Source organism: Copadichromis virginalis, linkage group LG14 (assembly GCF_057382275.1).
Source record: "Copadichromis virginalis isolate Kocher_CV1m ecotype Utaka linkage group LG14, C_Virginalis_male_GT1.1, whole genome shotgun sequence".
Classification (NCBI taxonomy): domain Eukaryota; kingdom Metazoa; phylum Chordata; class Actinopteri; order Cichliformes; family Cichlidae; genus Copadichromis; species Copadichromis virginalis.
The window spans coordinates 28649755-28666309 of NC_140631.1; the positions used below are offsets into that span (position 1 = coordinate 28649755).

The 16555-nt window shown below is 41.3% G+C and overlaps 1 protein-coding gene across 1 annotated transcript; it reads left to right on the forward strand.

Moving 5' to 3' along the window:
- The first annotated feature begins 3433 nt into the window (after window positions 1-3433).
- Window positions 3434-6776, forward strand: LOC146694185 (histone-lysine N-methyltransferase set-1-like). The gene is made up of 5 exons (XM_085430317.1): window positions 3434-3954; window positions 4648-4768; window positions 4852-5014; window positions 5134-5326; window positions 6648-6776. Exons 1-5 carry the CDS (start codon window positions 3916-3918, stop codon window positions 6774-6776), a joined length of 645 nt encoding a protein of 214 aa, XP_085286443.1. The 5' UTR covers window positions 3434-3915.
- Window positions 6777-16555: the final 9779 nt, after the last annotated feature.

Below are 16555 nucleotides of genomic sequence, written 5' to 3' on the forward strand. Positions count from 1 at the left end.
TGCTCTTCATTCATTTAGGCCACAGATCTATTTTATTCAATTTTCCTTTTTTCCCTTCATCATAAAACATGTGACATGCTGTCATGCACTTCACAAAAGAAGTTTGTTCTGACGTATTCAGAGTTGTGTATCTAAATACAGGATTCACTCACACATCAAAACAGGAAACTCAGTGTTTTAGAGTCTCCGCTCAACACACAACAACTCCAACACATCCCATTCACTCGTGCTAGAATTCAATCACCTTTCATTAATCTAAAACTGATCAACTAATTTGCATATCAGCTATTAACCCACTAAGTTGACAGGACAACAGAAATGCATGTTCAAAATAGTATCACAAAAGACAATTTCCCTCATACAGTAAATTACTTGTGCTGCATCAATCAAGCAGGAAGCTTCTCCCATTTTACTATATCAACAACTAAATTTATTGTGTGATCACTGGTTGGTCAAACCAGAATCTTTTTTCCCACAAAAGTTAAACTGTTGTCCTGCAACCTAGAGGGTCAATTTTTTTGCATTGGATAAATTCAGTATTTGATAACAAGTGTCTGCTAAATTGACACTATTTTAACACTGATGAAAGATAACAAGCTAATTTTCATTACATGTGTTTGTGTTATTAGGCAGGTTTAATGCATGTCTGTGGAGCTGCATATCCAGCAGAGCATGTTCTTAGAGCTGCCTTTCTTACACACTTCTCTACTATTATTTGATCATTTCTTAACTATGGTGCTATGAGTCCACTGGTCTTTGCATCACACTAAGTGACTTGGACAAGATGATAAACAGACTCACACGCTTAAGATGTTGTCTAATCTTCATGAGTTATTTCGTGTTTGGAAGTGTTAGTATGGTTAATGCATATTCTGCTTGTGTGGTGTCACCTTTCCATTTTTGTAACAGTACTCTTGCATACCTCAGTGCTTGTCTTCCTCCCCCTTTTGTGGTGGTCTGGACACTGTGTCAATCCTCCACTTCCAGGCAGTCGCTTGTCTCCCCGGATTCCTTAACCTAATTTGATTGCCCACACTAAAACAGCAGCCTCAGCCCTCTTCTGCTCCTTTCCTTCTCTCCCACTTTTCAGTCCAATGGCAGTCAGTTTTTTTTCAGCTTTGTCCCGTGTCTCTCTTTGTCCCACTGTCTCTTTCATTGCCATCTCACTCCAAACATAGCAAATGTCAAACTCAGACAGTCTTCTCAAAAGTCCTTCACACACAGTGAGGTTGCAGCTTGCTGGAAACGCATCTCCATCCATCCAATCTAGATGGTGGTTCTTCTCTTTCTGATGCCGTTTGCCCACAATGCTGCTGGACCTCTCTGCTCAGAACTCTGGTATTGTCTCTTGGACTCCTGTCCACTGTTGATGTTCATGCTCGTGCTTCTGAAACTGCACTCGGTGTCTTCAGGGAGAGATCAGTTTCCTTGGAGCTTGCTTGTTCAGGATGAGGACGGGAAGGTGCAAAACAATTCAGCCAAAAAATTCTGGCTGGGCGTTTCTAATTTTTTCTAATGATTTCTACCTATAATTTTCTTCCGACTGCTGCCCGTGGAGAATTGATCCAGGTCCGTTCCCCACCTGTAAACGACAGACTGAGAGACTTTCATTATTATCATCACTGCTTAATCAACACACATCTCTCTCTCTGTGTGTTTTTGTGAACAGTCCTTTCTTAAAAGCAGAAAATGAGATTGTAGTTGTTCTTGGTTGATCAACACAAAACCTTTTTCCTATAATTATTTTTCATCTACAGTGTAAATTTTGTCTCTTTTTCACTCTTTTTTTTTTCTTTACAATAGCTGGTGACCTGCAGAATCACCGCTCTCACAATCAAAGGCAATTACTTTTACACAGCGCACACAAACACTGTGATGTCAGACACATTCACACTCACTTTGTCATCTGCGTAAATAAATCACATGGCTGATGATATGTGCCATGGTGATCCATAAATATGATCACCAGTTTAACTATTTTTCAACCCAACAAAACAAATAAACAAAAACATGATGCTGATGCTATGAACACTCTACACACAAGTCAAGATGCAGGAAAACTGCTCATGGAAACGCTGCACACTCCAGTTATCACAGTTATCATAGTTCTGTTTGTGTGAATTATCTGCTTTCATTATTAATACCAGTTTATAGGTTGTTATCCTTTTTATTATTAGTTTGAATGCATTAAAATTAAGTTGTAATTTAGCTTTTTGTTTATTTTACTTTATTCCTCTTGCATTTATATCTATTCAGTCGGGTCTGTTTCCAACCCTTTTTTAAACTACTTCAAACTACTGTGATCTCTAATTTTCACTGGGTGAGGGATTATTATGTTCTTCCTAGTCTGAACTGCTCTCTTCACCTGAGCTGCTATCCTATTTTGAGTTACTGTCTACTTTGTTTCTTCTACCTCTTGCTCTTCCACGATGCATTCCTCTCTCTTTCTTTTGGATTAATCGTGCTCCGGCTTGCTGTTTTTCTAGACATTTCTCATCAGGTGTTAATTTTACTTGTTTATCACCCATTTTCAAAGATTTTGCTGGGCCGTCGCTGGCACGCTTGACTTCAGACTGGTTTACTGATACGGCCTTCGACTTCACCCTAACGGTGAAGCGGTATCAGTTTTATGAGATGAAACTCAACCATTCTCCTGTCACCAGCACGTGAGCCTCAGCAAAGAAAACAAAAATGGAAGTAGTTCAGCAGCTTATTGTGCTGTAAAATCAACTTACTTCCAGACACATACACACACATAGACATTTGCGAACTAATTTGTCACGAGATAATTTCGGCTACCTCTAAAACTGGTCAAAACACAGTTCCTTTTGGCGAACTTAAACCTAATTTGTCACGAGATAATTTCGGCTACCTCTAAAACTGGTCAAAACACGGTTCCTTTTGGCGAACTTAAACCTAATTTGTCACGAGATAATTTCGGCTACCTCTAAAACTGGTCAAAACACGGTTCCTTTTGGCGAACTTAAACCTTTTTTTTTTATCACATTTCTTTAAACTTTTGCGGCCGTCTTATATACCAAAATAGTGTTTCTCACTCTCCGACGTCTCACTGGTGGTTCAGATCATTGGACTGAATCCCACCGCCGTGGACCAGATTAAAAACACCGGCCCAGACCCGAATTTAACGTCCTGGGGCTCTCTCCTCGTCCAAGAGGGCTGTGCACAGGCTTCGGTGCTGGCTCCCCACGGCGTCAGGAATCAGTGCTGGATCCTGGAACAGAGTCACAGATAACAGTTCTGATATTTTCTGATCCGGCTACGAAGGACCAAATAATGTTAGGGAAAATATTCTAAAACACTTCTTCAGTAAAGACTCAGAGAAGAGAAACACACAGAGTTCTTGCTAGCAAGGGCAGTCTCAGAGACTCGCGCTGAGCTTTGCCCTGGTCTTTATTTATACTTCAGTTGTGTGTGTGTGTGTGTGTGTGTGTGAGTGCGTCTATGTGGTATGGATTGACATTTGACCTGCGCTGTACCTGGGCTCCGGGGACATTTCGACTTTTTGCTGTGTATTCATGTGTCCCCCTAAAACATGACTTGTAAATGCATTTTTAAGTGTCTAAATAATAATTTTTTCTACTTCTTATGAGGTCATTATTTATCTTTTGACCTGTATTTGCTTAAACTGTAGTGTAAATTCATTTATTAAACTATAATTAAAAGATTTTCTGATTTTCTTAAAAGTCCACCTATACCCCTCACCTGATTTTTGTGTATTCCAGTGTATTGCACAGCGACGTTTCGAGTTAGAGTGGATGTGTGTAGGTACTGCAATTTAATACACATTTTCAATACACACGGCCGGAAGTCATTGTGATTGGTAGGCTATATATATAGGCGGTACCTACAGGAAACGGCGCCACAACTTTCGCGCGCGTGCCCTTTAACAAGTGTATGTCGACGGCAATACGAAGACGGATTAAAAACACAAAGGTAAGCCTTTTTTAATGTAAAATGCACCATGACTTTAATACTATATGAAATTATAGGTGCACAGGCCTATATTAAACTGGTTTAATTTATGCTTTATGGACTGTTAGTGAGTCTTTGAAGAAGTAAAACGGCCCCAGCGTTTGTCATTGAGTAAATAAAATAGGGCTGACGACTAACCGCGTCAACGCGATAAAGCGGGCTAACCCGTGTTAGGATTTACTCGGTGTTAAAGCATTATTGTGGCTTAAACGTGTTAATGCCGACATCGCGACTAACGCGATTAACAATTAAACCAGCGCAGTCTGAGTCAAAATCCCTGATGTCGCTGTTAGCTAATTTCGGGCAGTTTGTCCAATGTCTGTCATTCTGCTGACAGCCCTAAAATAAAAGCAAGGGTATAAGTGTATTTAGTCGTGTATTTATTTATATGCCTGAAGAAAAAACTTCTTACAGTTTTGATGCCTAAGCTTTCTCAGTACTTGTATCACTCTCTGCAGTCGCCATTACAGAAATGTCACATGTCGCCATTTTGAGTACTAGGCCTTTAACATTTTAAAAGAAGGCATAAATTAGCACTATGAATAAGTCAGCTGTGTTTATGCTGTAAACTACACTACTGCTAGTTCTGCTACTACTGATGATGATGACAATGATGACGATAATCGTAATACTTTATATGCTTTGGTAATACAGCCAATCGTACAGGAGAACATGCGAAGGAGACGCATTCCTCCACGGGAGGATGCAGTCTGTCATGTTTCTGCTGGAAGGGACAAACTGGGACTTGATATCCACTACATAAATGCCTTCAAAGGTAAGTTGGTCTTTAGTTTGGATTAGATTTGGAGTTTGTCACTTTGTCTTTTGTCACTCACTTGGTATGCCTCTGCAATTCAGGTCGGGGCATTTTCACGACTGTTCCATTCCAAAAAGGAGACTTTCTTTTGGAATACAGAGGTAAACTCATAACAAAAGAAGAATGTGAGCGGAGACACAGAGTTTATCATGACAGCCTGAAGGTGTTCATGTTTGAATTCAAGTTTGATGGAAAACTCTGGTGGTGCGTATTATATCAGTGTAGTTTGATTAAGATTAAATTACACATTGCTTTTGATTTATGAAAAAAAAAAGCTTCCTAACTAACTAGTTAAGCTAATACTTTTTTGCCTAACCCCACAGTGTGGATGCATCTCAAGAAGATGGGTCATTAGGCAGACTTGTCAACGACAACCACATCAGTCCAAGTGCTAAGATGAAAATATTAAATATCAATGGAAAGCCCCATCTATGCTTATTTGCAAGCAGAGACATAAGTCCAGGCGAAGAAATAGACTATAATTATGGTGACTCGGATTGGCTCTGGAGATGCAAGGTATTTCTACAATTGTACTTTTTGGAACTGATAAATTGCATACCCTAAGCCATTTTTACATTTGTACCTACTCAAATTGGCTTAACGTGACTTAGGGCATCTAGTTTTTCACTGAAATTGAGTATCACCTACTGTGCCTGGGGTAACTATAGCAATGCAGCCGAGCATCCAGTGATATAAATGCCACAGTAAGCATGGACGTCAAGGTGACAAAATGCCTGCTGCTCAGTCTATACTTTAGTGTTCAATTCAGGGATCACGCTGTTAATTTTGGTCGCTATTTCAAACATTTCAGAGTTTCAAAAATGATGGCTTGGATTTTCACGAAGGAGGCGCACTCATAACTTATCGAGTGACACCATTGACCAGCCACCTGGTGGCATTCAGTCTATGTCAAATTTTCTGATCACTTTGGATCACTTGGAACCTTGGTGCAGTAGTTACTGAAAAACTACATGGTACTATAACCTACTGGAAAAACAGGGGTAGGTACTAATGGAAAACAGGCAATTGTGATGGCTGCCACATCAAAGCCCTCTAAAAGCACTAAAAAAATATCAGCAGGTATGCAGAAATAAAAAATGGCTTTCGGTTTCTAAATTTTAACAGTGATTGATGTTTAATGTGATTCTACACAGCAAAATCTCCAGTGTTAAATTAACACTGGAGAGTGTCTATAAGGGTCCACACCTCTGAGTGTTAAATACAACACTGTTGAGTGTTAAATTAACACTTTTGACAGTGTTATATGTTTAAAAGTAACCTAGTCAGTTTTGAAGATTAACAATGGCTAACACTGAGCAGTGCTGATTTTCTAACACTGGAAAATAACTTAAAATGTTAGAAATATTCCAGTGTTAGAAAATCAGCACTGCTCAGTGTTAGTCTTTGTTAATCTTCAAAACTGACTAGGTTACTTTTAAACATATAACACTGTCAAAAGTGTTAATTCAACACTCAACAGTGTTGTGTGGACCCATATAGACACTCTCTAGTGTTAATTTAACACTGGAGATTTTGCTGTGTAGCCTCTTTAGTTAGATTCATTTTAAATTTTGTCCCTTGAAGATAAATGGGCCCTAGTGACAGTTCGTTGCTGCTACAGGTGATTGTTTTACTCCTTTAGCAATGGCTTAAAAAATAAAGAAATCACACTGACTATTTGTCTCTTAATCATAGGGCCTTAAATTCTCTATACATGACAGTGAATATTTTAAAGACAATAGCTTGAAACTTATCTTTCTCATACAGTTTATTTAATGTTTCAAAAGCCTCTTCAAAAATGCACTGTATATTCATTTTCTATCTGTTACACACGAAGACGGAGACCAGCCAGATTCAGAAGACTGTGAGCTGCCTAAAGCCGCAACCAAACAGCTTTCCAAACAATGATCTGGACCTGAAACATCCAGAGCCTGAAAGGGTAAATATAATCCAGTGTACCACTTAATGAACTAATAATTTAATCTATCATCATTCTTTATGGATGCTGTGTGTGTGTGTGTGTTTGGCAGTCACCTGGGTGTGATGTGATTTACATGGACCGTGGCTTGTAGGTCCTTTTCATTGTTTCAAAGTGCAAGTCTGGATAACATCTGAGTGTGTGTGTGTGTGTGTGTGTGTTAACCACCCAAATGTGACTTAGGAGGACCACACTGTTATTGGGGGACTCCGTCAAAGTTTGCTTCATGGTGACATCACTCTGGTTTTAGGAGGGGTCTTCTCGTATGTCTTGACAGTTTGACCTACAGCATGCAGAGCTGACTGCATGTGCTTTGTTTCTATGTTGAAATTTTTTGAAACTCAGGCTTGAACATTAAGATAGATAGTACTATACAACTTCTTAACTTGTTTTAGGCACTTTTTACTGCTGTAATGCATGGGCTCTCTCTGGCTGTGTACTCTGGCTTCTTCCCACAGTCCAAAGATGTAGCTTATGGGGTTAGGTTAACTGGTGATTCAAAACTGCCCTTTGGTGTGAATGCAAATGCTTGTCCTTCCATGTTAGACTGGCGATCTGTCCAGGTTGTACTGCCCTATGGTAGCTGGTATAGGCCCCAAAACTGCTACCCCACAATCCTGATAAGGATAAGTGGAAGAGGATGGATGATTGCAAAGGAATCAGTTGTTAATTATTGTAGCCAGTATTTTTTTCAGAAGAAAACATTTCTTGAGTGGAAAGCCCCCCCCCCCCCCCCCCCCACACACACACACACACACACACACACACATGCAAATTAAAGACAGAAGCACAGGACTGCCCAGTACAGTTGCAAGAAGAGCACTTGGTCTAATCTTTGTGCCATCTTTTCTTTGTTGCAGGATCTTGATGAAGAAATGCCTCAGCAAGGCTCAGAAGCCATGCATTCTTCTTCAGTGCAAGATTTTGAAGAGGTAACATTGACCTAGGACAGATTTTAATGAATGTTTCTCATGCACGATGTGTACCTTACGCTATTTGCCGATAGTGAAATGGTCTATTCATCCTCTTGAGTGATGCATTTTTAGTAACTGTCAGATTACTGTTCTTTTGTCTTCATTCTCTATCTGTTACACACGAAGACTGAGACCAGCCAGATTCAGAAGACTGTGAGCTGCCTAAAGCCGCAACCAAACAGCTTTCCAAACAATGATCTGGACCTGAAACATCCAGAGCCTGAAAGGGTAAATATAATCCAGTGTACCACTTAATGAACTAATAATTTAATCTATCATCATTCTTTATGGATGCTGTGTGTGTGTTTGTGTTTGGCAGTCACCTGGGTGTGATGTGATTTACATGGACTGTGGCTTGTAGGTCCTTTTCATTGTTTCAAAGTGCAAGTCTGGATAACATCTGAGTGTGTGTGTGTGTGTTAACCACCCAAATGTGACTTAGGAGGACCACACTGTTATTGGGAGACTCCGTCAAAGTTTGCTTCATGGTGACATCACTCTGGTTTTAGGAGGGGTCTTCTCGTATTTCTTGACAGTTTGACCTACAGCATGCAGAACTGACTACATGTGCTTTGTTTCTATGTGGTTTGAAACTCAGGCTTGAACATTAAGATAGATAGTACTATACAACTTAACTTGTTTTAGGCACTTTTTACTGCTGGTAGTGCATGGGCTCTCTCGCTGTGTACTCTGGCTTCTTCCCACAGTCCAAAGATGTAGCTTATGGGGTTAGGTTAACTGGTGATTCAAAACTGCCCTTTGGTGTGAATGCAAATGCTTGTCCTTCCATGTTAGACTGGTGATCTGTCCAGGTTGTACTGCCCTATGGTAGCTGGTATAGGCCCCAAAACTGCTACCCCACAATCCTGATAAGGATAAGTGGAAGAGGATGGATGATTGCAAAGGAATCAGTTGTTAACTATTGTAGCCAGTATTTTTTTCAGAAGAAAACATTTCTTGAGTGGAAAGCCCCCCCCACACACACACACACACACATGCAAATTAAAGACAGAAGCACAGGACTGCCCAGTACAGTTGCAAGAAGAGCACTTGGTCTAATCTTTGTGCCATCTTTTCTTTGTTGCAGGATCTTGATGAAGAAATGCCTCAGCAAGGCTCAGAAGCCATGCATTCTTCTTCAGTGCAAGATTTTGAAGAGGTAACATTGACCTAGGACAGATTTTAATGAATGTTTCTCATGCACGATGTGTACCTTACGCTATTTGCCGATAGTGAAATGGTCTATTCATCCTCTTGAGTGATGCATTTTTAGTAACTGTCAGATTACTGTTCTTTTGTCTTCATTCTCTATCTGTTACACACGAAGACTGAGACCAGCCAGATTCAGAAGACTGTGAGCTGCCTAAAGCCACAACCAAACAGCTTTCCAAACAATGATCTGGACCTGAAACATCCAGAGCCTGAAAGGGTAAATATAATCCAGTGTACCACTTAATGAACTAATAATTTAATCTATCATCATTCTTTATGGATGCTGTGTGTGTGTGTGTTTGGCAGTCACCTGGGTGTGATGTGATTTACATGGACCGTGGCTTGTAGGTCCTTTTCATTGTTTCAAAGTGCAAGTCTGGATAACATCTGAGTGTGTGTGTGTGTGTGTGTTAACCACCCAAATGTGACTTAGGAGGACCACACTGTTATTGGGGGACTCCGTCAAAGTTTGCTTCATGGTGACATCACTCTGGTTTTAGGAGGGGTCTTCTCGTATGTCTTGACAGTTTGACCTACAGCATGCAGAGCTGACTGCATGTGCTTTGTTTCTATGTTGAAATTTTTTGAAACTCAGGCTTGAACATTAAGATAGATAGTACTATACAACTTCTTAACTTGTTTTAGGCACTTTTTACTGCTGTAATGCATGGGCTCTCTCTGGCTGTGTACTCTGGCTTCTTCCCACAGTCCAAAGATGTAGCTTATGGGGTTAGGTTAACTGGTGATTCAAAACTGCCCTTTGGTGTGAATGCAAATGCTTGTCCTTCCATGTTAGACTGGCGATCTGTCCAGGTTGTACTGCCCTATGGTAGCTGGTATAGGCCCCAAAACTGCTACCCCACAATCCTGATAAGGATAAGTGGAAGAGGATGGATGATTGCAAAGGAATCAGTTGTTAATTATTGTAGCCAGTATTTTTTTCAGAAGAAAACATTTCTTGAGTGGAAAGCCCCCCCCCCCCCCCCCCCCCACACACACACACACACACACATGCAAATTAAAGACAGAAGCACAGGACTGCCCAGTACAGTTGCAAGAAGAGCACTTGGTCTAATCTTTGTGCCATCTTTTCTTTGTTGCAGGATCTTGATGAAGAAATGCCTCAGCAAGGCTCAGAAGCCATGCATTCTTCTTCAGTGCAAGATTTTGAAGAGGTAACATTGACCTAGGACAGATTTTAATGAATGTTTCTCATGCACGATGTGTACCTTACGCTATTTGCCGATAGTGAAATGGTCTATTCATCCTCTTGAGTGATGCATTTTTAGTAACTGTCAGATTACTGTTCTTTTGTCTTCATTCTCTATCTGTTACACACGAAGACTGAGACCAGCCAGATTCAGAAGACTGTGAGCTGCCTAAAGCCGCAACCAAACAGCTTTCCAAACAATGATCTGGACCTGAAACATCCAGAGCCTGAAAGGGTAAATATAATCCAGTGTACCACTTAATGAACTAATAATTTAATCTATCATCATTCTTTATGGATGCTGTGTGTGTGTGTGTTTGGCAGTCACCTGGGTGTGATGTGATTTACATGGACCGTGGCTTGTAGGTCCTTTTCATTGTTTCAAAGTGCAAGTCTGGATAACATCTGAGTGTGTGTGTGTGTGTGTGTGTGTTAACCACCCAAATGTGACTTAGGAGGACCACACTGTTATTGGGGGACTCCGTCAAAGTTTGCTTCATGGTGACATCACTCTGGTTTTAGGAGGGGTCTTCTCGTATGTCTTGACAGTTTGACCTACAGCATGCAGAGCTGACTGCATGTGCTTTGTTTCTATGTTGAAATTTTTTGAAACTCAGGCTTGAACATTAAGATAGATAGTACTATACAACTTCTTAACTTGTTTTAGGCACTTTTTACTGCTGTAATGCATGGGCTCTCTCTGGCTGTGTACTCTGGCTTCTTCCCACAGTCCAAAGATGTAGCTTATGGGGTTAGGTTAACTGGTGATTCAAAACTGCCCTTTGGTGTGAATGCAAATGCTTGTCCTTCCATGTTAGACTGGCGATCTGTCCAGGTTGTACTGCCCTATGGTAGCTGGTATAGGCCCCAAAACTGCTACCCCACAATCCTGATAAGGATAAGTGGAAGAGGATGGATGATTGCAAAGGAATCAGTTGTTAATTATTGTAGCCAGTATTTTTTTCAGAAGAAAACATTTCTTGAGTGGAAAGCCCCCCCCCCCCCCCCCCCCACACACACACACACACACACACATGCAAATTAAAGACAGAAGCACAGGACTGCCCAGTACAGTTGCAAGAAGAGCACTTGGTCTAATCTTTGTGCCATCTTTTCTTTGTTGCAGGATCTTGATGAAGAAATGCCTCAGCAAGGCTCAGAAGCCATGCATTCTTCTTCAGTGCAAGATTTTGAAGAGGTAACATTGACCTAGGACAGATTTTAATGAATGTTTCTCATGCACGATGTGTACCTTACGCTATTTGCCGATAGTGAAATGGTCTATTCATCCTCTTGAGTGATGCATTTTTAGTAACTGTCAGATTACTGTTCTTTTGTCTTCATTCTCTATCTGTTACACACGAAGACTGAGACCAGCCAGATTCAGAAGACTGTGAGCTGCCTAAAGCCGCAACCAAACAGCTTTCCAAACAATGATCTGGACCTGAAACATCCAGAGCCTGAAAGGGTAAATATAATCCAGTGTACCACTTAATGAACTAATAATTTAATCTATCATCATTCTTTATGGATGCTGTGTGTGTGTGTGTTTGGCAGTCACCTGGGTGTGATGTGATTTACATGGACCGTGGCTTGTAGGTCCTTTTCATTGTTTCAAAGTGCAAGTCTGGATAACATCTGAGTGTGTGTGTGTGTGTGTGTGTGTTAACCACCCAAATGTGACTTAGGAGGACCACACTGTTATTGGGGGACTCCGTCAAAGTTTGCTTCATGGTGACATCACTCTGGTTTTAGGAGGGGTCTTCTCGTATGTCTTGACAGTTTGACCTACAGCATGCAGAGCTGACTGCATGTGCTTTGTTTCTATGTTGAAATTTTTTGAAACTCAGGCTTGAACATTAAGATAGATAGTACTATACAACTTCTTAACTTGTTTTAGGCACTTTTTACTGCTGTAATGCATGGGCTCTCTCTGGCTGTGTACTCTGGCTTCTTCCCACAGTCCAAAGATGTAGCTTATGGGGTTAGGTTAACTGGTGATTCAAAACTGCCCTTTGGTGTGAATGCAAATGCTTGTCCTTCCATGTTAGACTGGCGATCTGTCCAGGTTGTACTGCCCTATGGTAGCTGGTATAGGCCCCAAAACTGCTACCCCACAATCCTGATAAGGATAAGTGGAAGAGGATGGATGATTGCAAAGGAATCAGTTGTTAATTATTGTAGCCAGTATTTTTTTCAGAAGAAAACATTTCTTGAGTGGAAAGCCCCCCCCCCCCCCCCCCCACACACACACACACACACACATGCAAATTAAAGACAGAAGCACAGGACTGCCCAGTACAGTTGCAAGAAGAGCACTTGGTCTAATCTTTGTGCCATCTTTTCTTTGTTGCAGGATCTTGATGAAGAAATGCCTCAGCAAGGCTCAGAAGCCATGCATTCTTCTTCAGTGCAAGATTTTGAAGAGGTAACATTGACCTAGGACAGATTTTAATGAATGTTTCTCATGCACGATGTGTACCTTACGCTATTTGCCGATAGTGAAATGGTCTATTCATCCTCTTGAGTGATGCATTTTTAGTAACTGTCAGATTACTGTTCTTTTGTCTTCATTCTCTATCTGTTACACACGAAGACTGAGACCAGCCAGATTCAGAAGACTGTGAGCTGCCTAAAGCCGCAACCAAACAGCTTTCCAAACAATGATCTGGACCTGAAACATCCAGAGCCTGAAAGGGTAAATATAATCCAGTGTACCACTTAATGAACTAATAATTTAATCTATCATCATTCTTTATGGATGCTGTGTGTGTGTTTGTGTTTGGCAGTCACCTGGGTGTGATGTGATTTACATGGACTGTGGCTTGTAGGTCCTTTTCATTGTTTCAAAGTGCAAGTCTGGATAACATCTGAGTGTGTGTGTGTGTGTGTGTTAACCACCCAAATGTGACTTAGGAGGACCACACTGTTATTGGGAGACTCCGTCAAAGTTTGCTTCATGGTGACATCACTCTGGTTTTAGGAGGGGTCTTCTCGTATTTCTTGACAGTTTGACCTACAGCATGCAGAACTGACTACATGTGCTTTGTTTCTATGTGGTTTGAAACTCAGGCTTGAACATTAAGATAGATAGTACTATACAACTTAACTTGTTTTAGGCACTTTTTACTGCTGGTAGTGCATGGGCTCTCTCGCTGTGTACTCTGGCTTCTTCCCACAGTCCAAAGATGTAGCTTATGGGGTTAGGTTAACTGGTGATTCAAAACTGCCCTTTGGTGTGAATGCAAATGCTTGTCCTTCCATGTTAGACTGGTGATCTGTCCAGGTTGTACTGCCCTATGGTAGCTGGTATAGGCCCCAAAACTGCTACCCCACAATCCTGATAAGGATAAGTGGAAGAGGATGGATGATTGCAAAGGAATCAGTTGTTAACTATTGTAGCCAGTATTTTTTTCAGAAGAAAACATTTCTTGAGTGGAAAGCCCCCCCCCCCCCCCCCCCCCACACACACACACACACACACATGCAAATTAAAGACAGAAGCACAGGCCTGCCCAGTACAGTTGCAAGAAGAGCACTTGGTCTAATCTTTGTGCCATCTTTTCTTTGTTGCAGGATCTTGATGAAGAAATGCCTCAGCAAGGCTCAGAAGCCATGCATTCTTCTTCAGTGCAAGATTTTGAAGAGGTAACATTGACCTAGGACAGATTTTAATGAATGTTTCTCATGCACGATGTGTACCTTACGCTATTTGCCGATAGTGAAATGGTCTATTCATCCTCTTGAGTGATGCATTTTTAGTAACTGTCAGATTACTGTTCTTTTGTCTTCATTCTCTATCTGTTACACACGAAGACTGAGACCAGCCAGATTCAGAAGACTGTGAGCTGCCTAAAGCCGCAACCAAACAGCTTTCCAAACAATGATCTGGACCTGAAACATCCAGAGCCTGAAAGGGTAAATATAATCCAGTGTACCACTTAATGAACTAATAATTTAATCTATCATCATTCTTTATGGATGCTGTGTGTGTGTGTGTTTGGCAGTCACCTGGGTGTGATGTGATTTACATGGACCGTGGCTTGTAGGTCCTTTTCATTGTTTCAAAGTGCAAGTCTGGATAACATCTGAGTGTGTGTGTGTGTGTGTGTGTGTGTGTTAACCACCCAAATGTGACTTAGGAGGACCACACTGTTATTGGGGGACTCCGTCAAAGTTTGCTTCATGGTGACATCACTCTGGTTTTAGGAGGGGTCTTCTCGTATGTCTTGACAGTTTGACCTACAGCATGCAGAGCTGACTGCATGTGCTTTGTTTCTATGTTGAAATTTTTTGAAACTCAGGCTTGAACATTAAGATAGATAGTACTATACAACTTCTTAACTTGTTTTAGGCACTTTTTACTGCTGTAATGCATGGGCTCTCTCTGGCTGTGTACTCTGGCTTCTTCCCACAGTCCAAAGATGTAGCTTATGGGGTTAGGTTAACTGGTGATTCAAAACTGCCCTTTGGTGTGAATGCAAATGCTTGTCCTTCCATGTTAGACTGGCGATCTGTCCAGGTTGTACTGCCCTATGGTAGCTGGTATAGGCCCCAAAACTGCTACCCCACAATCCTGATAAGGATAAGTGGAAGAGGATGGATGATTGCAAAGGAATCAGTTGTTAATTATTGTAGCCAGTATTTTTTTCAGAAGAAAACATTTCTTGAGTGGAAAGCCCCCCCCCCCCCCCCCCCCCCCCACACACACACACACACACACACACACATGCAAATTAAAGACAGAAGCACAGGACTGCCCAGTACAGTTGCAAGAAGAGCACTTGGTCTAATCTTTGTGCCATCTTTTCTTTGTTGCAGGATCTTGATGAAGAAATGCCTCAGCAAGGCTCAGAAGCCATGCATTCTTCTTCAGTGCAAGATTTTGAAGAGGTAACATTGACCTAGGACAGATTTTAATGAATGTTTCTCATGCACGATGTGTACCTTACGCTATTTGCCGATAGTGAAATGGTCTATTCATCCTCTTGAGTGATGCATTTTTAGTAACTGTCAGATTACTGTTCTTTTGTCTTCATTCTCTATCTGTTACACACGAAGACTGAGACCAGCCAGATTCAGAAGACTGTGAGCTGCCTAAAGCCGCAACCAAACAGCTTTCCAAACAATGATCTGGACCTGAAACATCCAGAGCCTGAAAGGGTAAATATAATCCAGTGTACCACTTAATGAACTAATAATTTAATCTATCATCATTCTTTATGGATGCTGTGTGTGTGTTTGTGTTTGGCAGTCACCTGGGTGTGATGTGATTTACATGGACTGTGGCTTGTAGGTCCTTTTCATTGTTTCAAAGTGCAAGTCTGGATAACATCTGAGTGTGTGTGTGTGTGTTAACCACCCAAATGTGACTTAGGAGGACCACACTGTTATTGGGAGACTCCGTCAAAGTTTGCTTCATGGTGACATCACTCTGGTTTTAGGAGGGGTCTTCTCGTATTTCTTGACAGTTTGACCTACAGCATGCAGAACTGACTACATGTGCTTTGTTTCTATGTGGTTTGAAACTCAGGCTTGAACATTAAGATAGATAGTACTATACAACTTAACTTGTTTTAGGCACTTTTTACTGCTGGTAGTGCATGGGCTCTCTCGCTGTGTACTCTGGCTTCTTCCCACAGTCCAAAGATGTAGCTTATGGGGTTAGGTTAACTGGTGATTCAAAACTGCCCTTTGGTGTGAATGCAAATGCTTGTCCTTCCATGTTAGACTGGTGATCTGTCCAGGTTGTACTGCCCTATGGTAGCTGGTATAGGCCCCAAAACTGCTACCCCACAATCCTGATAAGGATAAGTGGAAGAGGATGGATGATTGCAAAGGAATCAGTTGTTAACTATTGTAGCCAGTATTTTTTTCAGAAGAAAACATTTCTTGAGTGGAAAGCCCCCCCCACACACACACACACACACATGCAAATTAAAGACAGAAGCACAGGACTGCCCAGTACAGTTGCAAGAAGAGCACTTGGTCTAATCTTTGTGCCATCTTTTCTTTGTTGCAGGATCTTGATGAAGAAATGCCTCAGCAAGGCTCAGAAGCCATGCATTCTTCTTCAGTGCAAGATTTTGAAGAGGTAACATTGACCTAGGACAGATTTTAATGAATGTTTCTCATGCACGATGTGTACCTTACGCTATTTGCCGATAGTGAAATGGTCTATTCATCCTCTTGAGTGATGCATTTTTAGTAACTGTCAGATTACTGTTCTTTTGTCTTCATTCTCTATCTGTTACACACGAAGACTGAGACCAGCCAGATTCAGAAGACTGTGAGCTGCCTAAAGCCGCAACCAAACAGCTTTCCAAACAATGATCTGGACCTGAAACATCCAGAGCCTGAAAGGGTAAATA